The following is a 12936-nucleotide window of genomic DNA, read 5'->3' as shown; positions in this document are numbered from 1 at the left end:
GGAACCACCGGGAACAAGGGGATGGGGCGGGGGCCGCGGGGACGAGACCATTGGGAGCGGGAGGGGTGGTGCTCGGCTTTGTTATTATTATCATCATCATCATCATCTAACGAACCGCAGCGTAAGAACCAGCGCAAAGAATCCGAGAGCCACGTTTGCTTTATTGAAAGTCACTACACGACGTCAAGCAGTGAGGCAACAGTCGCCTGTCGGGAAGGGGCGAGACGGAGGGGCCAGTGCTCCGGGGAGCAGGGACTGACGCGGGGACACGCCTACACCTTTCCTATCGCCTACAAGCACCTACGGGGAGGGAAAAAACTCACCGAGCTAATTAGAGGGCTCAGAATATCATAAATCAATGCACCTTTCCGTTTTCAGTGAGAAACCGAGCGTTGGCGAGCAGGTCGTGCGAACGCCAGCCCGGTGCCGGGGAGGGGGGGGGGACAGCGGCCACCAGCCCCAGCGGGACCCCGGGCAGCAGCTCGAGGCCTCGGTCAGCCGCCAGCTCGTCCCTGGAAGGCTCTTTTCCACGTTAGTGTCGCAAGCATAGCAGCTATTTCGGCTACTGAAGAGAAGTCACGGCCAAAGGTTAAGTGCTTTGTTATCTGGACAGGTAAAGCTGCAGCGGGCGCTAGCGCTAGAGACGACTACCAACTACAAGTCTTAAACTCATGCCGTACACCTGCGTGTAACCTACGCGGAGCTGTAAACGTGATGCCTCGCCGCTTTGAGACCCGCGGCAGGACCGAGGCCGTAAGACGCGCGTCCCCCCGGGCACACCAAGGCAGGCTCCTCGTGCCGAGGGAGGCGTTTTCGGGTGCTGCACCACCACCTCCCTCGGAGGGCAGGCAGCCTCATCCCACCCTCCCGCGCAGAGGATCTGCAGCTCCAGGCCGGCAGAACCATGGCACAAGCGTCTCCAGCGACGCGGCCGTAGCTGGCTGGTATTCAAGCCCTTCCCAGCGCAGCGAAGCCCATCAGGAACGTCTGTGGAACGAAGGTCCGTGTCTGAAGGGGGAACGCAACGGAACTCAAGAGCGATCTCACCCACCTGCACGAGGCTACTGCAGTTACCGGTAACTCAGTGTCCTGGATACGCTGCTCTTAATTACTGGCTTTAGCTTGGACTACAGCCAAATTACACCCCGGGTAAACTACCTTATGGTACAGTGTATGCTAGTTAACGTATAACTGCCTTTCCACCTTTATACCGCCCTCCCACCCACCCACCCACACTGGAAAAAGACAGAGTATGGACTCAAACAGCCTCTGTAGTTCTATGTACACCAGACCTAATCTTAGCTCTCCCCGTTTCATACTCTGCTCGCTACCCCTATCAACACACGTTAATTGATCCGAAGGCGGCCAGGCAGCCTCTCTGGAGCACCCCTGCCTCAGTCAAGACCTGTACCAGAACCTGAATTCCCAGCTCGCAGCGCATCACGCTACCACATCCACCTGCAACGCAGCGGGCTGACAGCGGGCTCGGCTGCCCGTCAAATCCACAAACACTACAGTACACTACATTTTGAGTTTGAAAACCGATCACTTCCTTTGTGAAAACAGATCTACCACCTTGGCTAAGCAAGCTACACGTGCCAGAGTGGTAGGGCTGTATGTCCCAGTCCCCCACGGCTGAGGTATCCTACGAGGAAGCAGAAAACCAAGAAAAGAAAGCACCGTGCTGCTGCCAGTAACTTGCCAATAACGCAGCAGACATGGCCACCTCCTAAAACGTTTGTTCAGGAAGGGCATAGCTCTGTGTGAAAAAGGATTTGTTCACCGTTGAGTAACATCAAGTTTGCGGGCTGACATGAAGAAAAAACAATATGGGTTCCTTTCGGTTGATAAAACCAAATTCAGCCAGGTGTAGTGCAAATCTGGAGGAAGCGAGATCTTTCTGTACTGAAACACGTGCTGCAAGTTGAACTAGCCTGTGGCGGCGTGGGGAAGCAGAGCGGTAGTTAGTGGGCACTACGACAAGAGGAGAGAGAACAAACCATCCCAAACCACGGCACCCTCAGCCACCTCCTCGCGGCCCGGCTGGGGCCCGTGGCACACACCCACACATCACACAGGAGCTCTCGCAGAACGTTTCACCAGGTGCTTTCTTCACTGTGACGGTCCGTCCTGCGGCCAGCCGTCGGGGCGCAAGCGTTGGGAGCGTTTATGGGAGCACCGGACCGAGGCTGAGCTCCACATGATGGGTGAGCCAGATGACCTCAGAGGTATGATCGCCTTCCTCGCTGGGCCGGATTGGAGCAGCGAGGTTTTTAAACTCGTGCTTCATCTTGAAACTCACGGTCACTTCGCCCTCTTCTTTCTGTGGGGTGACCTTGATGAAAACTCCTACCTTATTGGCTTTTCTGAAGGCAATAACGCTGCAAGGCAGAAAACAAAAGAGCGCTGGGTCAGCCAAGTTCTCAAACAATTGTTCTGAGAGATTTATTCTGACACCACGCAAGAGAGATGCTCCGTTTATGGCCCGTGGGCTGAATGTGCCCTGCTAGAACAGCCGCCCTGGTTTGTAGCTTTCTCCCCGCTGCTCTTTTTGCAGGGGGCCCACAGCCCCTCACGATCAGAACGTGGGTACCCTGCTTTATGCTGACAGCTGCTGGCACATCCGTCAAACAGAACGTGCCTGCTCTGGCCATGGGAGGTGCGTACCCAGCCGTGCAACAGGGAAAGGCCGCAGCATACAGCTCAAGTTGCCCTGCAAGAGGCTGCAGAACGTATTCCATTCTGAAGGCTGGAGGCAACTCTGTCGCACACCCTACCGTGTAGTTCTCACCGCTACCGTGAACCCCCTGCTTGCAAAGGAAAGGATTACAGAGAGCATTCCCGGAGAGAATTAGTACCGCCACCTATAACTCCACTGCTGTAGCAGCACACCTTGCCTCAAAGGGAACAAACGCCTCCTGAACAGTCCAAACCACAAGCAGAAAGATTTGCATTGCTGATCTCTGAAAAAACCCCCAAAACGTGCTGAAGACAGAGAGGAGAGCGAGTTACTTGGTTGAAGTGCCAAGTCTTTAAGGGACAGGATCCCTACAGGACAGACAACACTCACTCAGGGTCATCCTGGAAGTCTTGAGGCTCTGCCAGCTCATCATATTCCGCAGCAGCATCTTTTCCAGCCAGAATAAGCTCCTTGGGAGGAACTGCCACCTGAAACAGAACACGAAGAGAAGAAGCCTTTCAGGACTGATCAGCACCTACACTGCGAGCAGGAGAGAGCCCTCCCCTTCCGAGGGCTGCTTTACTACGGTGTAACAGAAAAGTGATTCATCCTCGGCCTTCCTCCGCTCCGGTACCACCCAGTTACCACACTACCAGTGAAATCATGTATTTCTCCCTTGGGTTCTGGATCTCAATGAACAGACACAATTTCAAAATACTTTATGATCTGGTGTTTACGTTAGTGACAGTCATTTAAGCTCCAAGGAGGAAAATGCAACACAGTCAGCAGAGACTGAAAGACGTATGAAAAGTGTGACCTGTGGAAGGATAAATGGGAGTGGAAAGCCTTGGAAGAGGCTTGGGCTCGTACAGCAGGAGGGTACAATACCTTGGCAGTGCTGTTGATGTTGTCAGGGTCTCCCTCCTCGCACTCCAGCAGCGTGACATGTGTGATGTTCTCCACTGGATTGGTCAGAGTCAGAAGGACTTGGCTCTCCTGGGGATATTCAGGAATCACAGTTCAAGAAGCAGTTACTTTAAAATTCACCATTACTGTTAGCACCTCCATCTTCTGTGACCGATCAGCACCTTCAAAAATTGCATCACATATCCATCCCACCGAGAGATGGCTAACAAACACCCCCAGCCCATAAGAAAGGTGTCAGTGCCATGCAGCACTCTTTCTTAATGTAGGAAATACACGGCCTTGGAATCTAGCCAAGATCTCAACTCCACACCTTTTATTCTTCAGATATCGGCGTGTGCTTGTGATGCCAGACGTCACACTGCACGGTTAATCTACTCCTGCAGAGTGACAAGTACATGCAGCGTTATTCTGACCACTCCCTTAAACCCTGCACCCTCTCCAAACGGAGCGAGCGAAGCCCTCAGGGAACAATCATTGCATCACGTCATCTTCCAAAAAGATCCCACATCCACACCTCCCGGCTGTGTCTCACCCTAAGACGTTTCTGGAAAAAACTACTGACCTTCATGTAGCGCAGGTTGGGAATAGACATGATTCTCACTTCAGGGATATAGTTACTACAACAAGAACAAAGCAAATGACCATGATGGACTGTCTTGCTGTTTATAACCTACCTCTTGAAGTAGAGGGTTGTATTCACAGACATCCATCTAACTCATTCAATGCTATTAGAGCTTAGCTTACATTAAAAAGAAAAATGAAGCGCCCTTTTGCTATATAAGCCTAATCCTACGAACTCCTGCTACCGTGTGGGGCTGGCACAGCATGCAGTGCCTTTTTCAAACTGCTAAAATCTTCAGCAAACTTTTTAGTAGATCGGGAAGCAAACCTATTACAGATAAGCTAAATATATTTAAAAAGGTGATTACACCAATCTAAGAGATGACACAACCATACAAGAGGTCAAATCAAGAGTACAAAAGAAACGAAAATAGAAGGCGTTAACTAAGTATTGATAGGCATTGTTCTCCCCAATCCCCGTATCTTACTTACACAGCAACCAGCTGGATCTTGAATTTGATAGATGTTGGATTGAATTCTGGTTTGCTCAGGTTATGTTCACATTTCTAGACACAAAGATATTTTAGTCAGCACCAAAAGACAGTGTCCAGTCACACACCAAAGAATCAGAGCTGCAAGCACAGTGCCACTAGCCATGGCATTACCGGCCTCTAGCACAGCACACATAAAAGCTACCCTGGGATGCGTGTAGCCATAGCTGTGTCAAGTTACTGATATTCCGAAAATGGCGTATCCAGCACTATCAGTGCGATCTCAGAAACACGAGATTTGGAACCAGGCTTAAAAACACTTGGACACTCCCTGACTGCAGCAGGAAGAAGGCACAAATACCCGCAAGCCCTTTGACTTACGCTTCAGAATCCATTAAAAAACTAAACAGCTGGAACTCGAGACTGATCTCCTCATAAGCTACTCATACAGGCTCAGCCTGACATTACTTATTTCTGAGAAAATATTCTGCATTTGCAAAGCATTCTGCATCTTAAATATTTACAAGAATATTGCTCTGTTACTCTGGGAACTAGATAAATATCCCCGTTTCACTGAGAAAGCAAGCAGCCTTTTAAAGACCATGTAGTAAGCCAACAGCAGAACTTGGATTTAATTCTTGCCAATCTTCACTTCCCAGCTCTCTGCTTTTCTTCTCTCAGAGAAGAAGATTTCTTTTTCTCAGAAGTGTCCTCTTTCTGCCTTCTCTCTAAGGGCATCTTCAGTATGCTGCACTGCCTCTCACTAATGTTTGCTGACGTGATTTTTGTCTTTAGCAATAGCAGAATTTTTTTAATTCCGACTGTACTGGCAGCCTTCTATGATTCCTTGGCTAGGCAGAGCACACAGGCCCTTACGCAAACCCACCTTTGTATCTTTATGCATCTTTGACAACGTTGTCTCCCTTTCACAATCTTCATCACGTCAGAGATGCAACAGCCTCCCTCGTCTCCTAGTGCTGTTACCAGTAATTTGGTTGAGAACTTTCAACAACCAGAAGCATTTGAGCAGCTTCTTTTAAGAAGAAATACACAGCCCATTTCCCACAATGCAAGTTCTGTGAGCCTAGAAAAAGCGCCTTTTTGTATTTAATTACCTACCCGACAGCGCAGCGAACGTTTGATCAGGAGGTGCTTATGACGTGGGTAGAGCTGGGAAGCACAGATCGGCTGGAAGTCAGGCTGCAGCAGACGCTGACGCAGAGTCGTCACTGGGTGCACAACAGAAAGCAAGACCAAATTAATGTCTCACTCAGGCACTGAATCTCGAGCTAGATTGTACACATGAGCTGGCCTAAGAGCAAGCGTGCCGCGCACTGCGTGCGGACGTGCTACAGTCTCCAAGAAACTTAATTTCACCTGCACCCAATAATTCAGAAGCCACTGGCAAGTATCACTGTTTCTAGCAATGAATGAATGGAAGGTAAGAGCTGTAGAAAGGGCTGCCCTGACTGGACACGGTAACACTAGAGCAGCATCAGTCCAGCCCAGGAGAAACAAGGGACCGCGATCTCTATTCAAAGCTCAGCTGGGGTGGAAACAGAATTTTGTAATCATCTAGAAAATAAGTTCTTTCCCCCACCACGGGCAAATCAGTTTCCATAGCTTTGTTATCCTCACAGCTGGGTGCTGCAGGAGTACAATACACAGCTTCTCAGCAAGGAGTTTGCATAACTCAGACTCACACATAGAATTAGTGACTACATAGTTCCCAAGGCAAGGAACTCCAGCAGCCAAACTTCCCATGGGTTTCTCCCAAAAAACAGGCTCCTCACTGTTCCCAGTGTCTAACAGGCAGTGAGCCACCTGGCAGCCTTTCCCGCACTGCGGGGAACCACGAAAGTCATCTTCTTTACCAGCATCATACTCTCACAATGCTGACAGTCTCATGAGAAAAGGAGACCAAGATGATCTACCCCTTTCCATAAACCTTTCATGAATTAATTATTATTGGCGGCCTCTGTAGGCCTGCAGGACTACCGAGAACATCTGTCCTACGCAGAGCCGCCTCAGCATGAAGTCCACATCGCTTCCTGTATCTGCTGGTTTATCCCATTCGCTCCCAAGTTTCGTCGACCAATTTACAGTATTTGCTGATTAAATCGTGAGCCAGCTAAATAACTGGCAAGTGTACACAAGCTGCTCCAAGCTGATGTCAAAGTAATGCGCAATTGTTACTTAACAGGTCAGTTAAGGTTCCAACTCCCCAGCAGCTCAGCTACTTCCTTATTTCCTGCTATTATTTGAAAAAGGACGTCAGCTCTTTTCTCCATCCGAAAGTTGACACTTCACATGCAGAGAAATTAAGGTCAGCAAGAAAATGAAACAACCGTTAAGAGGCTTGAAGTGTTTGGCTCTGAGCTTTCCACGTACAACATGAAGCTGATGCTCCATTCAAAGTTACCATTTAAAAAGTCACAAATTTCCCGCCATTTCAATCCCAGCATAAAAATTACTAAAACCTCGGGCCATTAGGAACCCTACGGACGGGTTTCCAGGCACTGTCCATGTTATAAAATGTAAGGGCAAAAAGTGACAGAATATTAGGGTGCTACCTTCTGTCAGATTGATTGGTCTTGTGTAGTAATCCTCAGGAAGAGGTTCCACTTCTTCCACTGCATCAGCTGGCTCAATCTTGATCTCCTTCTGGTCCTCTCCTTCTTTCAGCCTGAAGCAAAGCGAGGGACAACTTGGTCATAAAATACGGCACACGTGCTCCGACAGACAGCAGCAGCAGTAACTGCATTATAAGACAGAAGGCAGCGAGAGCTGGAATTGCAAGACAATAGTAACTGCACAAGGACATGAGCAGTCACTTCTTTCTATTAGGAGAAAGCAAAACATCTGGAGCTGCTGCACAGAGATGCCTGAGGATTTGACATCTCTCTAACGCTCCTAAGAAGAAAGCTCCTTTCACTGCTATCTGCTAATACGTTCATCATCTTTCTGAAGTTGCTTTACTGTTCTGTAGGAGGTTGCCTACACCTCCTATCCTTCCCACAAAGGTTAACCCCAACCCTGAGACTCACGAGAGTCCAGTGAGGGCACTGATCGGTGCTCCGGGCCTCTGGCGTTGAAGCCGGGTTCCCAAGCCATATTTGTCCTGCAAGGAAAAAAGGAACCGTCAGCTTCAGGTCTGCTTCCTGCCAGGACAAAAAGACCTACTGCAAACTCATCCTTTGAGCTGCATGACAAGCATAGGGAGACAAGCAAAGAAAAGCAAAAAGGGAAAGGTATTCAATGCTTCCCAAGATTTTTTTTTTCTGCTCAAACTGTTGGTAAGGAGAAAACAATTACCACTAGACTGCAGACAGGGAGAGACAGATGCGGCTACTGCTTATAAAGCTTTTGCTCTTTCCTTAAATCACCAGCCTGCACTACTGACACATTTTCCCCTTGATCTTCTCTTCAGAGCAACTGCATGTCAAGTAGTGGAGAATGAGAGCTCAACTGCCAAAAAACTGGGTCAACATGGGTATGCATCCATCTGAAGTGCTCTGTAGCGCTGCTAGAAGCAGCTGGAAGGTTCAACCTACAACAAGCCTTGCTACCTACAGGTCTCTCTTGCCAGGCACCACCAGTTGGAAGGAACAGCTGAGCTACTCCTCAGCTTTCTACAGCTGAACTGAACACAGGGTGCTTGGAGGCAGAAATCTTCCTTCTGGGCAGGACTGAAAACCTGAATTCTCACCAAACGAGAAACCTGAGCATCGGCCTACCCTGGTGATTTTTCAAGGATCAGAAGATTAATGCCAGTGCCATTTGCCTCAGGCAGACAGAGAGCTGCGTCTCAGCCAAGCTTTGTGAAGGACTGCTTTCCGAGCGTGCATTACTTACCCAAAGACACTGCCCTGTTTGTAAGCTAACAAACAAACTTTTTTTTGTAACAAATGTTACCCTCTAACTAGTTAGCCTTCAGGTGCGTTTGTTCTAGGCACATCCAAGTCGGAGGCCCTGAGGCAAGGTGAAGAGTAGGATCTGTTACTGCCCTTCAGTTGGTACCATGAGAGCTTTAACACCAGCAGAAACCGTGAAAAGACTTACCACTACGTGTATAGTGTGTTGCTGTGGAGAGCCCCCAAAATAGCAGCAGGTAGCAACGGAGACAAAAAATGCAGCCATAAGACACAAGCAAGGGCACAGAGCAAGCACAGTTAATTGAGAAGTAGCAAGCTTACGCAGAGTCACCCAGCTAAACAAAGTAAGCATTTACCTGCCAGTTACGATAAACAAGTCATTCAAGCCACAACCAAGTCTTAAGGTTAATTTCAGTTGAGACTTCATGCAGAAAAGTGCCAGACTATCCTGATCTAACTGTTACTGAGCTGTGGCATGCAACTGTCCTGAGAAAGAGCTACCACCGGTATCGTGACTGCGGTTGCACTGCATTTCACTGCTGGATAACATATTCCTTTGCGTGGCAAGTATAAACCCTTCTGGCATTATCAGAGAGGACTGTTAGAGAGAGAGGCAATGTAATACACAATAATGGGTGTAAAACTACTTGTCCCCAAAGAAACCCACGTGCCCTAGCACATTTTCTTCACGTTGTTCTCAATAAAAAAAAGCTGAGTAGCCCTATCTCGCTACCAACTATCTAATTTTCCAAGCTGAGGTGGTTGCGTATCACTTTTCCTGCTCTGAGAGCAGTGTACTCCCAGCTCACCGAAAAGGCCAGAGGCATGTAGTTTCGGCGCCGCACCAGCTTCTTCCGGTCCCGCTCGATCTTCTCTTTCTGAGCCAACTGCTGGTAGTACTCAACCAGTTTGTTAATCTGGAGGGATGAAAAGGAACAGATACCCGTGAAAGGGGAACAAACGCCAGATCAGCTGCTATTTGCTTGTGAACAAGCTGGGGTTCCTGCTACTTGTTTCACTCCGTTCCTTGTACTAGCTGTATTTTGAAGGATACACATTAAAGGAGCCTGTGTGTCTTAACATGTCTTAACCCCCACTGCGGGTGACAAACTGACCCTCCTTTGGGAATGACGTTCATCGGAGAGCAGTGTCCAATTCTCACTTTGCAGTTAGGCAACTGAGACTTTGTTCACGCATTTTCCATGACTGGACAGAGTAATGTCCTGTGGCCAAAACCGAGCAATTTGGATTAGTGGAGCAAACAGCATCTTTCCCCCGCCTCTGAGGCTGATCACATTTAGTGTAGAGCCCTAACTGGTGACAGGGAAGGGTAGTAAAGGTGCAGCTCTGTTTTCCAGATCCTAGACACACTCTTGATCAGAAAACAGCTTTTTTCACATACATACGCAGCATATTCTTTGGTGTCATTTTAACAGCACTATTAGATATGATGTTTTCAACTGAGTTTCTTCTTTTTATACTGCGATTTCCACAGGAGAGCCTCTAAGAGGCCTTCCTTCCACCGAATTCAGTCAAGGTGGAGGTTAGGAACTGGAACTGGTATCTGAGGGATCATGTAGATGCATAAAAAGTGATTGAGAGGGCCTGGTGTCTCTAACAGCTCTTTCTAGCTGATGCGTCTCAGCCTAAGCATGGCCTTCCCCCTCACTCACCCTCTGAGTGTGAGGATTCTCCGGCTCCTGCCAGCCACCACTAGCTGCACGAGAAAGAGAAAAAACAAAGTCCTCAGGAGAAGATTTCCAGACTCCACACAGAAATCACATCTAACACCCAACTATCTCGGTCTTACTCGTGAAATATGACATTCCCTATTTTCGCTACACTTACCATTGCAATTCTTCGAGTTCACGCCTGCACAAATATACACCTCTGAAAGCTTTTCAGAGGGAGGTTTGGGCTGAAGGTGCTTCACCAGCTTTTATACTGTGTTTTTACACAACTGCTCTTTGAGAGATACTCAGGACAGCACCTAGGAGTCACTTTAGCAGCAGGTACGTGAGTTTACAAGAACATTCTCTTATTACTGGCTGCCCATGTCCCTGCATCTTCAGCTCCCAGTCTTCAGTCACATCAACACTGGAAGTCAAAGAGGATCTGCTTGGTCTACTCAGCCCCATTTCTGGAGCCCGACAGTATTTTCTGCATGTCTTATGCACCAAAAAATAGATGAAAGCTTTGTTCCAGTGCTGTCGTGAAGAGAAAAACCAAGTACAAACACTAACTAGCAACTCTGGAATAAGCCTAAGTGAACAAAAGTGACAGAAAATAAATTAGATGTTTATGCTGTCAGACTGAGCGGCTTCAAAGTCTCTGAAGGCACACAAATAAGATCTCAACTGTGGGGAGAGCACACCAACTAAAAAAGCCCCTCATTTGACAGCTTTCTCGCTAGTCAGGTAACACGAGCATGAAAGCGGGTCACATGTTGCACTAACTCAGCTCAGCTCTTCAGATGAGACTTCAGCAACAAACCATTTTCCTGTGAATTTCCAACTATGACTAAAAACCTAGACAGATATTACGTATATTGTACGGCCAGAAACTAATTTGATTATCGGTCACCTTCAAAACACATACTGGGCTCCTGCTGTTACTCAGTTTTCTGTCTTTGACTGCCACTTACCGACAGACTTGTCTGCCATGCCAACATCCCGGGAAGTCCAGCGGCAAAATCCACAGGCCAAGTAATACGCTTTCTTCATGGTAGTCTTGGCCGGGTCGTCAGGGAGCGGAGCAGGAATGCTCGTGGCCCGGGTGGAAAGGGTGTGCATGCAGCAGGGGCAGTCAAAGCAGTTAGCACACCTGTAAAGAGGAAGGCCTGTAAGACAGTTGCTCTGACAAGGATCCCAGGCCGAGGAAAATGCTCTCAACAAGCAAACCAAGCTTAAACCAACAGACCTTTTCACCTTATGCAAAAACATTAGGGAAGAAGGGCAACAGAGCCATCAACGGAAACAGGAGGGGTTCAGAGTCAACATAAGAATGGCGACAGTGAGAAACACTGGGAGATACTAAAACCCCCTTTGTGCTATGAGAGAAAAACTAAACAAAAACTAAAAAACTAGAACATGAAGAGCACATGATACATCATGGAAAGACACTTATTCCCCAAAACAGACTAAAAGGTAACAAGAAGCGATGTAATTTTTGAAGAGAGTTTCAGATACACGTGATCAGGTGTTGATTAAGGAAGGAGCCGTTTAAAACAGTGAGTCTTGATGAAAAAAGCCAAAACGACCTTACCTATTCTTTTTCAGCTTGGCTTCGGCTGAAGGCATGTTTTCCAGGCAGCTGGGGCAGTAGTGAGAGTCCACCTGATGAACAAGACGGTCACATCACACTTCCTGGCATACGTTTGTCTAGACAGCATGCTGGCAGCAGCCTGAAACTCTGCCGCGCGATTTAACAAGGCTCGGGGTCTGGCAGCGGGCAGGTGAAGTCAGTGAAGACTCGAGACATTTTTCGGTATCTGAAGTCTTAGCCCATCTCAGCCAAATTTTGATCTTTAATAATGTAAGTCAGAAGGTTTCTTAGGTCAGGATAGATTAAACTATTCCGCCTAGTAAATGGGAAAAGGACAACTGGGCATTTTGCAGTTACCAGAATTTAATTTTTCAGCTTTAACAGCGGGTTTTAGTATGCTCTTTTCCATTTATATCCACACTTATTCTGCCCTCGTACTTACACTGGTCTGAAATCCATGCATTTCAGAAAACGTTTTGTATCTGCCTGCTGTCACGAACTAATTTTGCTAATTAAAACAACAGCAGCAAGAAGGGGGTCCCCTTCCTGAAGGGGAAAACAAACCTATCGTTAAACATGGAAATGCACAATGACTGCGCTCGTCACGCTATGGAGAATTCATGACAGATGCAGCCTGGCGACAAATCTATTTTCTACTCTTCAGAGGCTCTGACATTTGCGGAGAGATACCTCTTCTGAGATTTGGGCTGCACAGTCATTCTTTTAAGGCTTTTCAAATCTACCGTAGTTTCTTAATTCACCCAGACTTCCGCAAAGTCAATTTTACCAATTTTTTTTATGACGACCTGAGAAGTCACATGAGCAGCCCCAGGGCCAAGGCTCGCCCGTGTTCCGCTCTGCACAAAAGCTGTGCTCCTGGCAGGCCCCCACGCACCAGCAGACTACGGCCCCAGCCTGATGACAACCGACAGCTTAAGGCTCCAGCCATTCCTGGACAAAGAACAAACCCTCCACAGCAGAAATCCCACTGTATAACGTGGGGAAAAAGCTCGTCCAGGTGGAAATAAATTCACACCAAATACTCTCAACCCCGACTTCATTCTCAAAACGAGCACGATGCTCTGGGCCCTCAGCACGCGGAGGGCGTGGGGTTTGTTACTTCGGCAGCTGCCAACGC

At 48.0% G+C, this 12936-nt stretch overlaps 1 protein-coding gene across 1 annotated transcript in view; it reads right to left on the bottom strand.

Moving 5' to 3' along the window:
- Positions 1-1620: 1620 nt before the first annotated feature.
- The window catches only part of DCTN4 (dynactin subunit 4), a 12688-nt gene continuing 1372 nt past the window's right edge, over positions 1621-12936 (bottom strand). Inside the window, exons 2-13 of the mRNA XM_009285829.2 lie at positions 11799-11869; positions 11179-11357; positions 10208-10251; positions 9344-9451; positions 7707-7780; positions 7233-7345; positions 5779-5888; positions 4661-4734; positions 4170-4224; positions 3569-3676; positions 3071-3168; positions 1621-2381 (exon numbers count right to left, since the gene is read on the bottom strand). Of these exons, the coding sequence (XP_009284104.1) occupies positions 2168-2381; positions 3071-3168; positions 3569-3676; positions 4170-4224; positions 4661-4734; positions 5779-5888; positions 7233-7345; positions 7707-7780; positions 9344-9451; positions 10208-10251; positions 11179-11357; positions 11799-11833 (1212 nt within the window). The 5' untranslated portion in view covers positions 11834-11869 and the 3' untranslated portion in view covers positions 1621-2167. The remainder of the gene's footprint in view (positions 2382-3070; positions 3169-3568; positions 3677-4169; positions 4225-4660; positions 4735-5778; positions 5889-7232; positions 7346-7706; positions 7781-9343; positions 9452-10207; positions 10252-11178; positions 11358-11798; positions 11870-12936) is intronic.

The sequence above is a fragment of the Aptenodytes forsteri genome, unplaced genomic scaffold (assembly GCF_000699145.1).
Source record: "Aptenodytes forsteri isolate BGI_AS27 unplaced genomic scaffold, ASM69914v1 Scaffold54, whole genome shotgun sequence".
NCBI classification, from domain to species: domain Eukaryota; kingdom Metazoa; phylum Chordata; class Aves; order Sphenisciformes; family Spheniscidae; genus Aptenodytes; species Aptenodytes forsteri.
This window is presented reverse-complemented; position numbering and strand designations above follow the sequence as displayed.